Source organism: Electrona antarctica (genome assembly GCF_951216825.1).
Source record: "Electrona antarctica genome assembly, chromosome: 14".
NCBI lineage: Eukaryota > Metazoa > Chordata > Actinopteri > Myctophiformes > Myctophidae > Electrona > Electrona antarctica.
Genome location: NC_136795.1, coordinates 28,030,981 through 28,051,235, shown reverse-complemented (window position 1 = coordinate 28,051,235; position 20,255 = coordinate 28,030,981). Strand labels below are relative to the sequence as shown.

At 40.9% G+C, this 20,255-nt stretch overlaps 1 protein-coding gene across 1 annotated transcript in view; it reads right to left on the bottom strand.

The window, feature by feature from the left end:
- Positions 1-1,852: 1,852 nt before the first annotated feature.
- ttyh2l (tweety homolog 2, like) overlaps positions 1,853-20,255 on the bottom strand; it is a 49,565-nt gene continuing 31,162 nt past the window's right edge. The window contains exons 5-14 of the mRNA XM_079519652.1: positions 15,413-15,508; positions 12,999-13,071; positions 9,454-9,523; positions 9,208-9,263; positions 8,467-8,559; positions 8,262-8,354; positions 7,817-7,959; positions 6,078-6,263; positions 3,837-3,915; positions 1,853-2,281 (exon numbers count right to left, since the gene is read on the bottom strand). Coding sequence (XP_079375778.1) covers positions 2,201-2,281; positions 3,837-3,915; positions 6,078-6,263; positions 7,817-7,959; positions 8,262-8,354; positions 8,467-8,559; positions 9,208-9,263; positions 9,454-9,523; positions 12,999-13,071; positions 15,413-15,508 — 970 coding nt within the window. The 3' untranslated portion in view covers positions 1,853-2,200. The remainder of the gene's footprint in view (positions 2,282-3,836; positions 3,916-6,077; positions 6,264-7,816; positions 7,960-8,261; positions 8,355-8,466; positions 8,560-9,207; positions 9,264-9,453; positions 9,524-12,998; positions 13,072-15,412; positions 15,509-20,255) is intronic.

The following is a 20,255-nucleotide window of genomic DNA, read 5'->3' as shown; positions in this document are numbered from 1 at the left end:
CTATGAAGTGAAAACTTGACATAATTAAATATTTGAATATTTAACATTATTTACCATATTTAAGCATTTTTGGTAGGGTTTTCAAATGTTTTATGTGCATGATTCACCATCCTGTGGTGGATGGCTTTGTTCCAGGCTTTAATAAAATAATTTATTCAGAATTTATTCAGGAATATTCTAATTTATTCAGGAAAAATGTATGGGGTTTCTATCTGTGGCACCACAAAATTGCCACCACTGCTATGCCATAGAGGCATAGACTGTAAAATATAGTGCTATGTCACTACAGATAACGTGATATAAAACCATAACATCCTAAAGTAGCATACTGTGTATGTTGTATTTTTTTTTATGTGGCACGGTATTATGCTATGACCAACACATAATTATATTTATGAACTCACACACACATACACATTTGCTTAATTTAGTTTATGCATAAAATAATTCATATCAATTCAGCCTGATACTCAAACATATGCATGAGAGTATGAGATGAAAGGTAGCCTACCTCATGAACTGAAAAGGTTGGCATATTTCACTCACAATAGGATTATAGAGTGGGTAATACTAAACTTCCCAGTGGTACAGTGGTCACGTTTTACCAGATGCAGGACAGATTTACACTGCTGTTATAGCAGCATATTGGCTTTTATCCTATACACTTTTCAACAGTTCAGTCTGGTAATCTTAATCTTAACCACAAAACACGTTAAACCTATATAGGCTACTTTGTTGTACATCATAAGTTCATAACCACATGGAAGAAAATTAAAAAATTAAAAAAAACAAAAACAAATGACCAGTGCATTTCTATATTATCTGTGATTGGGCACTGCAGTAGCTACTAATATGTAGCTGTAATGCAAAAACAAACAAAAAAATAAAAGTTTTTTTTTTCAAGGGCAATGTTTCACATGCTAATGTACAGGCAGTTTACCCCTCCGCTAGCTATAAGCTAATATTTAACATCCCTGATGAACAGTAATTCACTTAAATACAAATATGGGGGTCAAAAGACACAATCTTATGATAGCTCCAACATGCAACCTTTCTGTGCAAACAGAACTAACAAAGACATCACAATGGACCAGCATCTTTGTCTGGCACTTAAAAATAATATCTGTATACATTTCTTTGATGTTAATAAAATGCTACATTGAGCAGAGAAGAATATGGTGCCTAACTCACTTTCATCACCCTGAACACAAAGTCCTCAAAGCATTAAAGCTACAATCCGGGACTTATTTGAATGAAAAAGGCACCTGCATGCCCTCTCTCACTGCATCCATAAACCTCCTTTGGCATTCCTCTTCTCCTCTTGCCTGGCAGCTCCATCGTCAGCAATAAAGCCATTATCGGTCCTCCACAGTCACACATGCCCAAATCATCTCAAACTCGCCGCCTCCCTTACTTTATCCCCAGTGCCTGCAATCTGGTCATTCCTGATCTTGTTCATCCTCGTAACTTCTAATGAGAATCTTCAATTCTGCCACGTCCAGCTCTGCGTCCTGTCTTTTAGTGAGGGGTTTAGATAGATATACTATCTATCTAGATATGCACCCATATTCATTGTAGTTTGGACATCGTTGCATCTCTTCGTTGGGAGAGGGAGACATGGACACTATAAGGAATAAAATGAAACCTAGAGCTGTATGGTTTAGCTGACTGTAAAAGTGTCACTATCAAAGGTCTGTCAATAGGTGGCACTGGCAATTACTTCATTTCACCCATAAATATGAAATCAAAATAGTCACATTGTCCATGGTCCCATCATATTCACAAAGGCCAAGTCATCACACAATTTTCTTTATAGGTCCATACATGACTTCATAGTCTCTTCTGGCTCAAAATAAATCCTTGTGTAAGAGCTGCATTATTCATCATTGTACATAATGACACCAACATTGTTTCAAGTATCATCAACCTGCACTCAAAACCGTATGCAGGGCTTTCAGAGTACACTGTAACATTCTAAGTGTTAATTTAGCCATTTGTACAAATACCAAATTGGATCCATTTGGGTCTGAGTTAAATTAACACTTGTTATTCTGTTTGTGCTGTAATGTCCCACACTGAGACATTGCACTATGGCGTTTGTTTGTGAACTGTTTAAAGGTCATGAAGACACTTGGCTCTGAAAGGATTCAGACAACCTCCCAGTCAGCTCCTCCCTGAGAATGTACCAGTAGGTGGCAGGCTATACCTGGAAATCAGTCCCAAAGTGTCTGATTTGGGCATCAGTCATAGATAGGTACGTAGTCCTCATACTGGGAGAATACTGTGGGGAAACAACATGGAACAGTTTAGCACATTTACATCACAGCGGCTGGCGACATCAAGACTCAAGAGTGAAATGTTTATGTGTAAAATGGAGGAACATTGGTTTTGACAATGAACTGTTGTTTCTTTAGAAGCTGATGAATCAGGGGTGGTTCAAGGTGATGGTGCAGTGATGAACGATGGAGAAGGGGAGGAAGTCTGAGGTTAAAGGCAAGATTTGTGCAAGCGATAGTTCCACTCATAGGTAACATTCATGTGTGGATACGACAGCGACAGAGGCAGAGAGCTTTTAGAAGATCTTTGGGTAAGGTACTGAACATTCTGATTAGCATTGGTAAGCTTCACTGATGAGGTAGTGTTAGATTGAAGGAATGGAAAGACATTGAGTTTGGCACAGCCAGCAAAATAGACATAACTTACTGTGTCTATTCTGTCTAAATGTCTGTGAGTAAAAGAATGAAAAGAAAGAACAAAAAACAATAAAAATCCAGAAGTTGCAAAATATAGATTAATGTTTTGTAGCTGAATTCCCTACCTATACCTATTATGCAACAACTAATATTACATTAAAAACTATTACAAATATATAGTGCAAACATAAAATAAAAGAGCATTGTTCTCTCCTGTATTATTTCTAATTATCTGTGAACAAAGCACAACATTAAAATAAGCATTTTACACAAGTTAATTTTACACAAATTAACTCCCACCCTTCTCTCTTTCTGAAAGACTGACCCATCTTTCATGTACTGCTCAGTCTACAGTATGACTAATCAGAAGAGAGCAAAATGAACGACTCTTGATACCGTGGAATTAAGCTTTCTCAATGTAATCTATGTACTTAAATTTCACATAATGACACAGAAGATATAGCTATAGCTCTGACAAATCTGTCCTTGGTGCCATGGTTCAAGTTAAGTACCAGACCTCCTAGCATGAGAGTGCTAAATACAAGAGATGGTTTGATTTAGTGTCAAGGTTGTGACCCAGAACAAGAATCAGACCAGACAGCTCAGCCTAAGCGATAGTCGCGTTAACTGTGGATTAACCAGGCTTAGCTTTAATTTAACGCCAGCATTAGGGAAACACTGATGAGCCATGCCATTAAAAATAGAGACTGGTAAGTTCAAGCGGGCTGGGCAGAGTACAATATGCAGTGGCCTTTAAACTGACAAAACGTCAAGGTTTGACCAGAGCAGCTCACCCCGATTGATAGCAGTGCTAACTGTGGATCAAAAAGGCTTTAGATTTACAACAATGAATAGGATATGAGTATACACACAATTTAGCAGTGAGACTGTCTGCACTACAACTGACAAACATGAATGCACCACAGTCGATGTCCAGCAGAGAGCAGTCTTTCACCACTTGAAATACTTAGTGTAATAGTTATGCTGTCAATAGTTATACTACAGTGTCTACTGACAGTATATGTTTTAACATGCACAAAGTGTCACAGTGCATGTTTCTGTTGTGTGCTATAGTGGCGTTCACATTAGTCGTGCCACTGTGGTCACGTATAAGACACTAGGGCCTATGGGGCCAAAACGCACCGATGGGGGCGGTGATCCTCTCCCTATCAGCGGCACATTCTCATAGCGAGGGTTCCCTCCAAACAGCATGGATTGATTCCTGTTATAGAGATCACAACAGAACAAAGTCCTTGGTGTTAATTTAACTCAAGGGGCCCTGCGTGTGTGTGTGCGCGCGCCAGAAGCACACTGTGCTGTGCACGCACACACGCACGCAAGCATGCACAATGACACACACACACACACACACACACACACACACACACACACACACACACACACACACACACACACACACACTACACAATATTTGACTTACAACCTAACCCCAAAATTAACAGCACCACAACAACAACCGTTTTGCAGGCCTATACAGGAAGTATCTTTCTACAAAGACTTTGCCTTTGAAAACAACTCATTTTATTTCATTTTTTATTCACTTTAGAGCAGGGGTGGGCAATCTTTTCAGGCACCTCCCACTAGCGGAGGTGTTTTAGAGATTTAGGCTGGGGTACAAGATAGCAATTGTTACGGGGGAACGCCTCTTATGCAATGCAAAATCCCCAAATTACGGATTTAGTGCCTACTGTAGTACAGACTCCTGGGGGAATCCGGGCAATGAAGTATAAAGTGGTTAAAAAGAGGTGGTTGCCCACCTCTGGTTTAGACACCTCTGGTTTAGACAGAACAGTTAAAAAGAGGTGGTTGCCCACCTCTGGTTTAGACACCTCTGGTTTAGACACCTCTGGTTTAGACAGAACAGTTAAAAAGAGGTGGTTGCCCACCTCTGGTTTAGACACCTCTGGTTTAGACACCTCTGGTTTAGACAGAACAGTTGAAGAGGTGGTTGCCCACCTCTGGTTTAGACAGAACAGTTGAAGAGGTGGTTGCCCACCTCTGGTTTAGACAGAACAGTTAAAAAGAGGTGGTTGCCCACCTCTGGTTTAGACAGAACAGTTGAAGAGGTGGTTGCCCACCTCTGGTTTAGACAGAACAGTTGAAGAGGTGGTTGCCCACCTCTGGTTTAGACAGAACAAAGAGGTGGTTGCCCACCTCTGGTTTAGACAGAACAGTTGAAGAGGTGGTTGCCCACCTCTGGTTTAGACAGAACAGTTGAAAATAATACACATTTGAGTGGGCCACCGAGAATGGAATGGAATCTAGTTTAAATTAGGATCAGGACATTATTTAACTACAGTCATTTACATGATCAGCGGCACACTGCAAGCCATAACTCATTCTGAATTCCAGTGTGTGCCTTGTCAGCTTGCAGATACATGAGCCAATTTCCTCCATTCCTAATGAAATTAATCCCATTGATGATTCATTTAGATGAATGCTGAATAAAATGATCAGATAATATTTCCTGTTTATTCCACATTATACAGCCTGTTTCTGACTAACACAAACAAAGCAAGCAACACTTTTGAATCAATAATGCACCGAGCCTACAAATGAATTTTATCTACATTTCATCTTTGCTAATTAATAAATGGGCCTGACTTAGTCTAGATCAATATTTTTGGTTACTTCAAGCAGCTCGTAGCTCATAATCAAGGCTGAAAAACATTCAGCCTGCACACTGATTTTACTGCTCTGTGTGAAACATTTAACAATTTTAGGACCTATTTACACGGTCTAAAGACGATCATCATCAGACAGATTGGATGAGACACAACTCATTTTCTGCTGAGGAAAATTAAAGTGTGGCATTTTGGGCATGCAAAGAATAACACCTTCCTCCAGCATTGTCTCTTAATTGATGTCCCAGACACATCCATGATGTCTTGACACATCAATTTAGTTTATTTTTAGTTATGTTCTTAAAACCACTAATTAAAGCATGATAGAGATGCTGCATCCCGTGCATCCGTGTTGGAGCTCTAAAAGTTTGATGACAGTTATAGCTCCTGCATTTAGCTGAAGCTGAGACTGATAAATAAATCCAGGAGTCAATGAGTTTTCTTACATGATGAGAGGTATTTGAAGATATTCTATTAGCAATAATGTGTGGCTACTCCTAAACCTAACCTCTAAATGCCTAATCCTAACCTGAATCTTTTCCTAATTGTAAGCATAACTTTACAAATCTCTTAAAACAACCATTTCTCTTGTGAGGACCAGGACAATTTTCTGCACAATTTCTATTTCTCCAATTGTACTATAGTTGTGGGGACATTTGGCAAGTAAAGTAATAATACAAGTACACACACAGACACCCAAACACAGAGACATGCATATATCATAAAATGATCATTTTACATGTACTCAGTGGAAGGCATGATGTTGGAGGCAGACTGCAGAGGGGGCTGCAGGCTGGTCTGGCTGCCCAGGCTGCTTGTATAGCTGCAGAAGCTGTGGATGTTGGACCTGGGGTTGTAAACAGACAACCGTCGAGCCTGGGGGTTGAACGGGTCCTCCTCGTCTATGTCGTCATAATCTCTGTCCCTGCAGAGCACAAAGACGTAAACACTCACTCACGCACGCGCACGCACACGGTGGCATACACAGGTCATCATCATGTCAGGCAGGGCATGAAATGGGTAGCATGCACTTCTGCTATAGGCGAAGAATAATTATACCTCCTCTCTATTTGCAACATATGATACCAGCGACTAGACATAAATAGACCTATGCCATACAGCAAAAAGCAATTTGTGTCAATGTGTCAATATGCAGGACGTATATATGCTGGCATTTTGACAAAAGCAGGTAGGATACGCATAATAACTGTGGTTTAAGAAATTGTAGCACAGCTATTTTCCAAATACCTCATTTCAGCTCCTCAAACTAAATAATACCAGATATATCTCTCATATACACCACTTTCTCATGCATAAAACACACATCAAGTCTATCTGGTTTCATACCACTGAGGTAGTTTTTATTTTATTGTATTTTTGAGATCCTATGCTTTGTGTGTAGATGTGTTTATGGCATGGAATGTGATGATTTGATTGGCTGATGTATGATGATAAGCGGCCCTCACTTCACACAAGTGAAGTGAGTCCCTGCCTCGATTCGTGCAGTCAACGCTGCCAGTAACATGTAATGTGATGATGACGATGCTGAAACAAGCACTTTATGCGGCACTTTATATCTTAGCACTTTTCTCAATGTAGCCTTTCTTATTTTTTATCTTTGATTCTATACCTGCACTAGATGCGCCCAGACCTCTGTTTATGCTATGGTGTCTCTGTCTGTTGTTGTCCTGTATTGTTTTGTATTGTTTGTATGTTTGAAACCACTACTTTTGCTGTAAACCCAATTGCCCTTCTGGGACATTAATAAAGACCTTGAACCTAATTCGTTTTAACTTTGAGTTCTCCTGAAGCAAATTAAACAGGGATTTGATGTGCGCCTAGTGGTTTACTTCCAGCTTCTAGACGTCTACTCAACTAAGTCAACTCCTTCAGTAGTCTATTAACAGCCTGTTAATTCAGACATTATGACCTTGTCATCATGGGTCATGAGTGAACTCAAGCATGGCAGCTTCAAGTCACATTCCTGGTTTGAAGAATGTGATTAATATATTCCACAGCAATAGGCTAATTATTTGATAATTTTGCTGCTCTGTCTAGTTTGCCGTCTATGGCATAATTACAGGTGCAGGTCTACAGGAATATGTTTTAATATATATATATAATAAAATATAAAATAATAATAATAATTTAAAAAAATATATATATAAATATATATATATTTCTTATTATTATTATTTTTATATATAAAAATATATTAATAATAATATGTCCTATGTCCATCAAATTTAAGAACATTTTTAAAGTAATAGTAGTGTAAGGGAAAAAAGCTTGACATGAAATATTGACTGTAAGTGCTTGATATACTTTGTTATAGCAAAATAGCAGATCTACAAGTTCACAAAGCGTTGCACTATGGTGCATTGTGAGCTTGTAGATGAGTTATTTTCCATGCGGACACACCAGCAACTAAGCATAAATCTGGCTTTAAAATCATTAATAGAAAGGACAGGATGTGACCTGCTGGCGATGAGCGTCCAGGCACGGGGGATGGCACAAAGCATGGCACAGAGGGCACTGCCAGCCAGCAGCGAGAACAAGCACAGGTACAAGACACCCTCCACACCGTCATAGCACACTCCCATTAGAGCGTCCACGTAATCCTGTACAGACATGACATGTGTGAACAAATGCACACACACACACACACACACACACACACACACACACACACACACACACACACACACACACACACACACACACACACACACACACACTATATGCTATGATATACAACAATAAGCATGCACTTGCAGCATGTATCATGAGTGCGTACTCATACTGTATACAAGCATCCTCACACACATACTAGTGTACCAAGTAGCCTACTGACTGAAAAGTTGCAGCAAAACAAAATGCAGTATCCAATTACATGAGGCTGCTGGCCTTCATCTGACCTCACCTTGTGCAGCCCACGGCAATCTAGCAGAGCTGTTAGCTGGTGGAGATTGAACTCGGTAGAGTTCAACAGGCGCTGGATCCCCAGAAGATCCCTCTGTGTTACAAATAAATAAATGAATAAATACATTTAGGTGCGGGGGAGGGAATATAGGGACATCAACTTATACCACAGACGGGGAATAGCAGTGTCTGGGCCAGCCACTGACCTCAGAGGTGGGAAAGATCGGCACCGAGAATCTGAGCAGGTTCTGGACCTGGATCTGCATAGTGGTCAGGGACCGCTGGAAGACGGTCAGAGACTGCAACCCACAAAACGTCCACAAACACACAATCAAAAAGAGGTCCATGTTCAGCATTTCAACAAAATGTAGCCCACAGAAACCGAATTCCTACCCCCAAATCGCAAGCATACTAACATAAAAGACCAATATTTACATCAACTAGGTCATCAAAATGAATGGATTATCTCTATCTACTTAGCAATCATATTAAGACCTAAATGGAAGCTGTTAGCATAGACAGGCATGAGGCTTGTGATAATTGGTCACGCATTTAATGTCCTTGATTCTGCTCAACAGAGGCTGCACAAATACCATTAAATTATGTTAAATCCTTGCATAAAATAATAATGAGTAAATAAATAAAAAGCGATGAGCAAGGGAATACCCTCAGGCAGTTTGTGTTCGGTCTAGACTCAGCTAATTACTGAAGACCCACATGAAGAAGAAGGGATATTCTTTGATCAAACTTTATTTGGGTTATCACTTGAAAGTAATTAAAGTGTTGTTCAAAACTCATTTTTCAGCCGATTGGGGTTTGATAAAGAGCTTTACTTGGCAATGTGTAAAATTTATTTTTGGAAATGAGTAAATATAGTTCTCAAAATCTGGATAAGTACTTCAGATAGCCTCAGCTGACAATTAATATAAATAACATTTGTCCAATACCTGTTGGAAGGGGTTGGGTAGATTTGGACTGCAGAACAAATAATAATGTGCCACATCTGGAGGAGAGACAGTGAGAGAGATAGAGAGAGAGAAAGAGAGACAGAGACAGAGAGAGAGAACATTGTTTACAATTCTGGGATATTATGTTATGAGATTTATATTTACCACAGTGTGACAATATGCTAACCATTCTGTGACATTTCTGGTAGCCAAGCACATGTGGGTATAACTATAAACATAACTTGCCTGCAGTAAGGAATTCCTTGGTTTGATTTACAATGAACTTATCAGGTGACACACAGAAGTCGCTGGCACCCTGCAGTCAAAAGGAAGCAACAATATGTGAAACATGAGCATAATCAACTGACTCAATTTCTGGTGCAAATGCAGTGACATTTTACTAATTTTAGTCCAAGAGCTGAGAGAATAATACTAATACTAATAATAATAATGATTATTATTATTATTATTATTGTGAATATTGTCATTATTAATAATATTTTGGTGGTGGAACTAGCCTACTTGTTTGTTTACAGTTTTAATGGGTGAGGCAAACCCTCTGGTTACCATTCATACATGAAGGAAGGATGGAGGGAAATTCATCAAATGTGTCAAATATCAATGCCTCATGTCATCTTATAGCCTGAAACCAAAACTCACATTGACCTCTGTCAAACACAATATGATTAGTGTCTTGATTTCACTGTCCATAGTTCCATAGTTCCTTTCTATCACAATATTATATCCAAACCATAGCAATAGCCTTCACAGATGGATTTTGATTGAATAATTGTTGCACAGCAATGCACACCAATGTTGTGAATACTGCAAAAAATTCTACCAATCCATCAACACTAGCATGGACAATTTGTTTACATAATGCCTGGTCTATTTATTTATTTATTTCCCGGACCGGCGCTGGTGCATGCCATGGTCTTGCACCGTTTCCATTTAGCTGCACAATATAGTGGAGTCGTTGTATAGGCTGTACGTGCAGTGGCCTGCAGCTGCTCTATAGTCTCAACTTGATGCAGGTGTCAGACGGGCTAATACACAACAATGGGAGTCATGACGTCGCCTCCCCCCTCCCCCCCAAATAATGTCCCGCACTTTTTACATTCTGACGGCGCCCCTGTTGCTTCTCATAAGATAAGATATTCGTGAATTTGGGTAATGGTGAAGAGATGCATGTGACTCTGTCCCAAATGACCATGCTTGCTTCTGGGCCCTGTCCCACATCCACTTCCCATCAGTGAACTTGTGTAGGAAAGGATCTTCGATAATCCACTTCCATGCGGAGGATTTACCTCTGACCCAAATCTCATTGACTATCTGGGCAGGGGCCAATAGTATAGTGTAGGGATGTGCACTTTAATTTAGTACTCAAGAATGTAAAGAAAATAGCACAAATAGACAGCTACAAGCTGTCATCTATAAGGTGCTGCCACACTATGGAAAGAGCCATGCACGTTCTCGGCTGCGCGCAGCTTAAATTCTGAGTTTTTAGACAGCTGGTGGATGGAAAAGATGCTCCACCTCCACGGACTTTGTGGAGCTTCTTTTCCATCCACCAGCTGTCTAAAAAGCTTAAGAAGTGCGTGGCTGTCGACCGTTTTGCGCTTAGGTGTGGAAAGGGCTATAAGCTGTCACGATGCACTTGTGAGCTTGCCTTGTAGAGTGGCTATTTGTTTACCTTTCTGAAAGTATAAAATAGGACCCAGTAAAACCGGGAAAGAATCCGTGTCAATTTAGATTTTTGAGGGGTGCTAACCCCTCCTATATACAGGTTTAATGTTTGTTTTTAGTTCAATGTTTGTTTTAAAAACGCCATTGACAATGAAGGGAATTTAATGTTTGTGTTGGCACCATTTGTTTTACATCACCATTACATCACCTAATCAACATGAGTTTAGACTTTAATATTAACGCCCCTCACTTCACACAGGTGTGATTTTTGCGTTGGCTACTCAAAAATCACACCCGTGTCATCTCATGAACAACTACATTTATGTGATTGGTTAGCCGATTTGCTCTACTGTAAATTTTCAAGAACCGTTCGCCCCACCGACTTCAAATTCGACACACACGTTCCATACCACCATAGGGGGTGCAGTGCCCGGTGTCGAGTCGATCGGACCCACGGCAGTCCAGAACCCGTGCTCTGGACAGGGCCCATGCGCAGACTCCATATATGGAGCTGGCCTGTTATGACATCATTCTGACGTCTGCATAGACTCCATATTTGGGGATGCCTGACAAAGAACTCCATATATGGGCATAAAAGGGACACATACATAATATCTGGGTGGGCCATGCATTTCCAACTTGCATCGTTCCAAGTAGGTCAGTGCCCAACGGGCACCGCTGTAGAGGCCCCACGGGCACCGTTCTAGTCGAACTATAAATGCACCAAGTCTCTGTACGTGTGTAATCCACGTAACTCGAGAACCGTTCGCCCCACCAACTTCAAATGCGACACACGCGTTCCACACCCCCACAGGGAGTGGCTAAAGTTTGAGAACTACTGAGTTAGAAGACATCTGTAGAATCGGCCTCAGGTCTTAATGGGTTAAAGTGGTTAAGAGTTGACCAACACATTCAGCAGATCCTGGTCATTGAGAAAAGGTCATTCATAGTCGTGGTCTTCTGGAATGAATAAAATGTGACTGTTCTCTGCTGGAGGCAGACAACTGTGTAGAGAGGAGAGGAGAAGGACAGGCAGGGGGGAAGGTTGCTTCCCTGGAATCTGTCCCAAATACACTTTGGCTCATTTACACCTAAGTCCAAATGTACTGACCACAGCCAGACCACAGAAAAACAATCTGTGAAGGGATGAGGAGAGAGAGAAAGATTGGCTAGCTTGCCACTGTAATTACTCTCAGAAGCAGCTTTGTTTACTACGATATAGGGCCAAAGGTTGAGTAACCTACTGTAAAAGGCTACAGCATGAGCTTGTAATCAGCTTTACTGCATGGCTGACCATAGGGAAACATAACATGCAGGCACAATAGAGCGTCGCAGTCCCGCCCCCTACCATGGACCAGGAAATGAAACCCAATGCATTTTTCCCATAGACATTTCTTAAAGTATTTATTTAAAGACGGTTACGCCGCGGACAAAGCCAACTCGAGTCGTGACAACTCATGACAACACAAACAATATTTTGGACCAAACAAATAATTACAAAGAAGAAAAACAACAAAAAAAGTGTTGTAACCTGCCGTTTTTTTCTTCTTTCTAATTATTTGTTCGGCCCAAAAAAATGTGTGAGTTGGCTTTGTCCGCGGCGCAAACGTCTTTAAATAAATACTTTCTGAAATGTCTATGAGGAAAATGAACGGAGAATCATTTCCTGGTCCAGGGTAGGAGGCGGGACTGCGACGCTCTATAGTCTAATTTAACCTGACGGAACAGATTTTTATTTTAGGAATGGTCCAGGCAAATATTTAGAAGGGATGGGAAGGTTAGTGCTCAGCTGCTAATTATGACAACCTTAGAATCACAACTGTAACATTTGGACGTCGTTCCACCACAGTCAGTCAACAATACCAAGCCAGATGCCTCACTAATCTGCTTAAGGCCATGTGGATCAATATACATTATACAATAGAATAGATCTGTCTCACTGATGCTCACTTATACAAAAATAAGCACTCACTTAAAAGAATACTAGCATTTTCATTGCCTTGATAAAAGTGCGGGATGGATTTCAAGTGTGTATATGTATGTATATAAATGATAATGTCTCATACATAAATGTATCAATGCGTCGGCATGGCGTCTATTCTCACCACAGACGTAGCGGTTCCTACTCCAAGCGACGTCCAACTCAGGACCAGTGACAACATTACAAAAGCCATGCTCCTGGAGGAAGCAAGTTACATGTAGAGACAAGACAATGGCACATTAAAACAGAACATGAGAGCATTTTATCCACCTTATTTCATTCATACTTCACCCAGTTTACGATAAACATTATTGTACAGGTCACAAGAACGAAAGTAATATGATTAGTCAACGGTGTCGGCAACGCAGGTTTAATCTTCTTTCTCCTTTGTGATTGACACGACACCCCCAAAACGTTTTCTGAAATTACTCGGATTCAAAACTGCGATTTTCGCTGATAAGTGACAAGTTTGAATGCCTAAAGTGCACCATCCATGTCAGCAGAAGTGTTGTGAGGAATAGGGTATTCCTCTCTGCATGCGCTACGTTCTCCCGCTGAGACTCCTCACTGGCAGGTGAAAAATAGTGTCAGGTAATGCCACGTGTATTGGAGAAGGCATGTGGTTTCAATACCATCCCATAGGATCAACCAGTCCGCAAACCAACCAGTAGGGGTTGTTGCAGTGACACGATTAAACACAAGCGTGTGGGGAATTGGGAAATTGTCATAATGACTAAATTGGGAGGGTTAAATTGAGTTTTTTTCTTAAGAAAATGTACAGTGTAACTCTCTAGCACAACAGATGCTGCTTATGAATAAACATCACAATGTCTAGACATCACTCCACTCCCTGTGACACAGTGATAACGGGCTAGAGAAAGTGCTGGGAGTCAGAAAGTAATAAACAGTGAGCAGAGAGAGAGAGAGAGAGTGTGTGGCTCCCTGATGGACGTAAAAGGCAGTCGAGGGCTTCGGTTCCCAACCCCCTTTCTCCTGATTGCCTTAAAATCACCAATGAAGTAGCCTGAAAGCACTTAGTTAGGGGAGTGGGGCTCATCCTGCCCCGGCGATCAATAGACATTAGTGGGGTCCATCAGGAGAAGCTGAGAATGGTCAACATCATCCACTGACACTGAAACTCAACACACTGCTCCTAGAGGGAGGAAATTTAACCACTGGATTTGCAGGCTTTGAAACCGGTTGCCACTTCCAATTCAATATTGGACTTGTTTTTCTTTCCGTGGAAAATTGCCCAAAAGGGTTATTTTCTCTTTACTTAGATTATTATTATTATTATTATTATTATTATTATTATTATTATTATTATTATAAATTGAAAGGGGAGTTTTGAGATCTAAGCACCTAATAACCGCATTCAGGCAACTGATCTGTTGGTTTGCTTGTCCAACAATAACTTGAAAATAACAAATGAAAAGTGCATTCACAATTTCACATGACAAAGTATGAATTGGGCTTCCACAATAATTCTACAATCTCCACTTGTGCAGCATGTGAGTGGAATAAATACATGGACCAAGTGAGAATGAAATGATAGTCCTGACTCCTACTCTAGGTTCATGTACAGTACAGCACTCTATATATGGTGCCAGAGAGGCTGACCAGCTTGCTTCGCCTCAGCAGGAAGCCAGAAAGTAGAGATAAACTTCAGGGAAGAATGCCCTCATGAAGGGTTTATCATTGATAGGCAGGGTATAGGACATCCACACACTGTTGAACTCGAACAGGCACATCACAATACACCCAGAGGCATGAGAAATTGTTTTAATGTCTATTATAAATCATGATCCAATGTCCAGTGTCCAGAATCGCAAGTGCGAAGGGGAATTAAAAAAAGACAGATGTTTCGGTCATCCTTGTGTTCAAAATAGCCATCTTTTTTTCTTTTCCTTTTTTTCTACAATTGAATTTCCCTCGTTTCAGAAGAACAGAAATCTTCCTTAGGGTTAAGATCTCTAATGCAGAAATACAGGAAGCCATTAAATCCTAACAAATAAAACACTGGGACCAGATGGCTAAATTTCAGAATTCTACTAAAACGTATGTCTTCTTCTCCCAGCAACATTACGACAAGCAATAATTAGACTTTTTCTAGGACCCACTTCTATACTCCTCATATCGCCCAATATCATTACTAAATGTGAATAATAAAAGACTATCCAAAGTTTTAGTGACCAGATTGGAGAAGGTTTTGCCGGTGGGCTGGGTGGGGTAGGAAGAGGTTATGGTTTAAGGACCTACAATATAATAATATAAATGGGTATTTCTTTCTTCATTTTTTTCCTCATGCTTCTGGACATATTTCTATGCATATTTTCAGCAGCGTTTGCGTGTTCTATACCTTATCTATACCATATCAAGTTATCAACCATACATTCTAGTTGTAAGACCTACTGTACACACGTGTGCTGGCTGTGCATAATGGTTCATCATATTTGTGCATGATGCAACGGTGCTCTGCAAATTTGGACTCAAATAGAGTTTGGAATGCACACGCATAAAAATGCACCCAGTACTTACATAGAAAGCAGCCATCGCGACTGCCTGGCCACCGCCAGGCAGGTGACCACACAGATGACCAGATCCAGGATCAGCAGTAGTAGATAGGTCAACCATCTACAAGACAAGGCCAGGAAATTACAGTAAGTATAAGCGAAATGATCAACACCATCAATTTGACTGACAGTTTACAGAACACACACGATGTACAATTAAAAAAGGTGATACACGCATGACTCAAGGCGTCTATGTGTGTATGCAGTGCATATTAGCAAGCTTGTATATTAGTTAGAGCCCATCTGTTCCAGGTCATTTCCAGCCTGTTAGCTTAATAATTTAACAGGACAAAATCCATACTCATGAATCTTTCATGCTCTTAAAGTGTCCTCTGCAGGAATGGACCACACACTGTCCTGAATCCCTAACTAAAGTGTGTATGAATGTGGCTTCTGATCTAGACACGCTTGGGAGCACTTAACTGACTCATTCTCAACAGCACTAGCCCCTGTGGAACTGTAAACCTTATGACAGAGGCCCAAAGCATCGATCGCCAGGACACAAAGCATTAATGTCAAGAATCAAGAGGGGTTTTATTTGTCATTCACTCAAAAAAAGCTAAATGTTGTTGATTGTGATTTTATACCCTGTGCAGTTTAGTTTTTAGTTTTTTATCCATGTCACCTTAACCATGCGCATTAAACTGTAATTTTATATACCTGCTAATTTTATATGCCTGATATGTTTTCCACCTGCACAAGAAGCATTTCTGCCTTCCATAGTGCCATAATAACCATTGCTAACATTTGAATCATCCACCTTCTTTATATTGGACTTTGTATATTTAATTTGACTGTGCCTTCCAGTTATTCTACCTGTTCTGCAATATTTAGAGAAAAATAATTTCACACACTATATTTTACACCAGTAATCGTGTGATAAATAAAGTTGATTCTGATACTTCTGAATACTAAAATGAAACAAAGTGTAAGAGGAACACAATACTGTACTGTATATTGCAGTGTATGCATATTAAGATTGCCACCAACTAGCAGGCACTTGCGTTTTTAGAAGTAATAATCTTGGAGTGCTCCAAGCTACTTCTTACAATGGATGATTTGCAATTGTACGCCACAAGAGTGTAGTATTTCTGCCTTCCGTAGTGCCATATAACCATTGCTAACTTTTTAATCAGCACCTTATTTATATTGGACTTTGTATATTTTATTTGACTGTGCCTTCCAGTAATTTGACCTGTTCTTTGTTCTGTGTTCCTTTCCTCTCTATCCTCACTTCCATATTCCAACTCTTCCTGTAACTGTAAGACATTTTACACTACGGTAATCGTGTGATGTGACAATAAAGCTGATGCAGATACTTCTGAATACTAAAATGAAACAAAGTGTAAGAGGAACACAATACTGTACTGCATATTGCAGCATATGCATATTAAAATTAGGCCTACCACTAACTAGCAGTCACTAGTTTTAGAAGTAATAATCCTGGAGTGCTCCAAGCTACTTCTTACAATGGCTGATTTGGAATTGTATGCCACAGGAGTGTGGAATAACAATGTGTACGCACTAGGAGAGCTTTTAACACAGATTGCTATTCAATCTCCCCAAGTTGACTCCGTCTGTTCCCGAATTAACCAGCGCATGCACTTTCTGAGAAGGCTCAGGGTCCATGGTGTAGCAACAAACATCATGTTACTGTTCTACAGGGCAAATATAGAATCCATCATCCGTTATGGCATCACCACATGGTTTGGTAACCTGTCCGTCAAACTCAAATCCCAACATCACAACCTAGTCAAGAGGGCTGGGAAAATCATAGGTATGCAGCCCCCATGTTCTCTTCAAGAGATATTTGAGAGTACAGTGAGGAAGCAGGGCCTCAAAATCACCCGAGACCCGAACCACATCCTCCATAAAGAATATGAGTTGATGCCGTCTGGCAGACGGTACAGATCACCATACTGTAAGCTCAACAGATATAAATTCTCTTTTGTTCCACTGTCAATCAAAGCACTCAATAACAGATAACTAACTACTGGGGGGAACAGGGAAGACCTTATGATGGGATAGTGCAATACTGTAATACTTGAACCTCTTGATATATTTGCACAGTGTGGGTAGGATCATTATTATTTTTTTGTACTATGAACTGTGTTTTTTGTACTATGAACTGTGTGTCTATGTATTTATGTATGTATGTAATGTATAACGATGTCTCTTGGTGCCCAAGACAAAAATAAAGGCTAATTGAATTTAATTGAATTTAATTGAAAAAGTGAGTACTAAAAACCTTCAGGTGAACACTGGAGCATAAAGGAATGGAGAGAAATGCATTAGGGAGGGAGGAGAAGTGGAAAAAAGGAGTTGTGGCATTGTTCCCCTATTCGATGACTCGTTGCAACATGAGCCCTTCATCAACGTACTGCAAAATCATCCGTGTCAATGTAACTACATGATATGAACCCTGGGGTCCCTATTCCGGGGAAACCTTTCAGCGAAAATAGCAGATCTGATCGGCTATATTCGGCCAAGAGATTTGGTGTAGAGCAGCGGTCCCCAAACTTTTTTGGCTGTGCACCCCCTGTTACCTCCCGACCTAGCTGACGCACCCCCCAAGCCCAACACTAGGGGCTCCAATTTTGTCGCAGCCTTTACCCGCAGCGCGGCCCGCAATTCAGCCGCTGCCCGAAAATTACGAATATAGGAGCTTTCTCTGTCCCTTAATGGTATTTTCGTCCCGCGTCACCCGCTATATGTTTTGCCGACACCGGTGTTTGCGCCTAGAGGTGTGGTCATGGGCGTGTTGGCACTCTTTCCCCTAAATTGCTATTTTGGTAACATACATTTGGGAAGTCGATAGTGGAGTTTAAAAGCACCCGTAAGCCGTGCCAAATTAGTTCGGTAGAGCAGCGCACAGCACGCCGCGCGCGCCTCAATGGAGATGTCTGCAGGCACAGACAGGCTGCCTCATCTCTCCTTATTCTCCTATCTCTTTGTAATTTTCCTATAATCAGCAGAAGTTGAGTGCCTGCCACTTCCTTGTGTCCATTGTGTTTATATAATTGTATAGTCAAATACGTTATTTGTGCGCGATTCCATTTCCATTTGCTCTTTCAGTTCATGATCACCCCATAGCAACAAATGGGGTTTTCCTTTCCTTTTCGCTTCATACCGTTCCGTAGAGACGGCCTACACGCACGATCTATATACCAAATGAAAGCCCTAATTTCGTAGTTTACATAGAACTTTTAAATGAGCAAGATTTGAGCGAGTTGTGACTCAATGAAAAGACGAGTGTTCTTGTGCAGCAGTGAGACTTTAGGGCAGCGGCTATGAAGCAATATAGCACTAACGGGCAACGGTTAAGGGATCTCTTAAAGGGATCTATTAAAGCCAAGACTGGTGATTGGTTAAATTTGGTTTAATTATTGCAACGCCCAAACCACACCTATGCATAATATAACGGGTAACGGAGGTGTTTAAGGGATTTAGACAGGTAACAAAAATACCAACTTTAGTGGGGGAACACCCTTTCCCCACTCCTAAAACCCCAAATAGTGGCTTTAGAAAGATGAGACAAAAATGGAGCCCTAAGTCTTGTTGCATTTGGCCGAGAATTATACATTTTTTACATGATTATGGCAAATAATCACAGAATGTCACTGCACTGCGCTGAGAGACATGCAGCTGGTGTATATTCCCGCAGCTGCTCTATACATCTCCCCTAGAGGGTGTTCGCACACCACAAGGGGTGCAAGCACCACAGTTTGGGAACCCCTGGTGTAGAGGGAAAAAAACAGGGGGGGCTGGTATAGACCCCTGGGTGAAGTGTACAAATTTACCCATTTTGCACTCCAGACACTCAGGATTTTGCAGGGTACAGTCCTCTCCACAAGCATTTTATAGCTCACTGACTGGTAGTATGAAACCCAATCATTACACAGGAGATTGGTGTCAGGTTGCACATAGCAACAGCAGGTCCAGAACAGTGAGACCAGGTCCTGAGGCTATAGAGAACGCTCCATGTGGAGCTGGCAATGGAGGACAAACTGATGACATTAATTATATAAATAGGTCAAGGAGGTAACACTGCCTTGTGATACAGTACAGCAGTCGCTGCCTGTATTTAATCATGTTAAGATTCAGTAAGCAATTCCAATGACCGCTGGCGCTACTGCTACAATGAATGCAACACCATAATCCTAATAGTGAAGGTTTGGGAAGATGTGTTAGCTTGGGATGGGATGTGTTTTGCTATTTCAGCCCAACCATCTGTCAATCACAGGGACCTGAATGCAGACACTTCCACTTTTTGGTTTCTACTAAAGTAAACAACCACCCAGCACTTGGGGCCAGACCGGTCTGCCGAAGACATGATAATGTGAATTCATGCAACTAGGATGGTTTACCTACCAGGCTACACTTAGAAGGCTCTAGGCTTTTTTTTTTTTAAAGTAATCAGCAATTAAAAACTCCTGCCATTATCTCCGGTGCTGACAACAAATAGTGCGTTGGTGTGCTTTTATTTCATTAACTCTTTTTCTCCCCAAGTCCGTATATATACGCACGTCGACGCTAGGTGGCGTCCTATCCCAGGTCCGTATATATACGTACCCCAACGTATACTCTGTCTATATAATGGTTGATGCCTACGGAAGCTTTTAACATTGGTCCCCTTCCTATAGCAACGCCCCACCGTTCCAACTATGGGATTGCAAATATAATCTCAGTGCAAACCAGTTGAAAGGAGGATTTTCAAACCTCCATAAATGCGACTCCAGAATCGCTGTCCTTGGTGGATTTTCTGCCATCCACATTTCGGATTAAATTTGTGCCTTTGTACCGTGACG